Here is a 774-nt window from a genome sequence, read left to right on the forward strand (position 1 = left end):
TGGACTAGATGACCTCTAGGGGTCCCTTCCAACCCAAAACATTCTATGATTCTATGATTCTAGTTTCTTAGAAAGAAGAATTCACCTTGCAAAAAAGCATCTCTCGGAAGAACGGGATGGGGCAGGATTTTGGTGCCTCTCGAGGTCTCAGCGTCGCCCCAGTTCGGCCGAGCCAGTAGTGCCGGCGCGTCGCTGAGACCTCCCTGCCACTGCTCCTGAGCCTGGCAGTGCCAAACCCATAACCCCAATGGCTGATAGACGTGAATAACTCGTTCCTTGCCAAATGCTTTCCTAAGATGATTTCTTGATTAACGTAGCATGGGCTCCCCTTTCGTTGTGTCGCTTCAGGGAGAGCTGGGCTTGCCAGGTCCACCTGGACTGGACGGTGAAAAGGTGCGTGGGACACGGCTGGATCGAGCCAGACCTTGCGGGAGCCGAGTTAAAAAGGAGTTCACGGCGTGTCTGAGAGAGCTGCTGCTGGGAAGAGCAAATCTCAGCCTGCCGGGAGCAAGCTCTGCCCGTGACGCTCAGCTGCATCCCCTCGAATCGACCGCCCGTGCTCTCAGCCCCGCGCGCAGCCGCGGCCGCCCCGCTCGAGGGGCTCCGTACACGAATCCTGTTGTAAACCTTCCCAGCCCTGAAGGGCTGTAACCCCTGCTCCGGCCCAGCCAAATTTTGCTGCGCCTGCAAGATTGGCATGTGTAACTTTTAACGTTAAAATGTGGGTTTGTGAGCTCGTGCTGTGATATGGAGAGAAACAACAGCGAGGCAGCC

The 774-nt window shown here is 56.2% G+C and overlaps 1 protein-coding gene across 1 annotated transcript in view; it reads left to right on the forward strand.

The window, feature by feature from the left end:
• The window catches only part of COL23A1 (collagen type XXIII alpha 1 chain), a 184213-nt gene that overhangs the window by 174207 nt on the left and 9232 nt on the right, over positions 1 to 774 (forward strand). The window contains exon 17 of the mRNA XM_035896703.1: positions 349 to 393. Coding sequence (XP_035752596.1) covers positions 349 to 393 — 45 coding nt within the window. The remainder of the gene's footprint in view (positions 1 to 348; positions 394 to 774) is intronic.

This window comes from Egretta garzetta, unplaced genomic scaffold (assembly GCF_000687185.1).
Source record: "Egretta garzetta isolate BGI_Z169 unplaced genomic scaffold, ASM68718v1 scaffold26, whole genome shotgun sequence".
Taxonomy (NCBI): domain Eukaryota; kingdom Metazoa; phylum Chordata; class Aves; order Pelecaniformes; family Ardeidae; genus Egretta; species Egretta garzetta.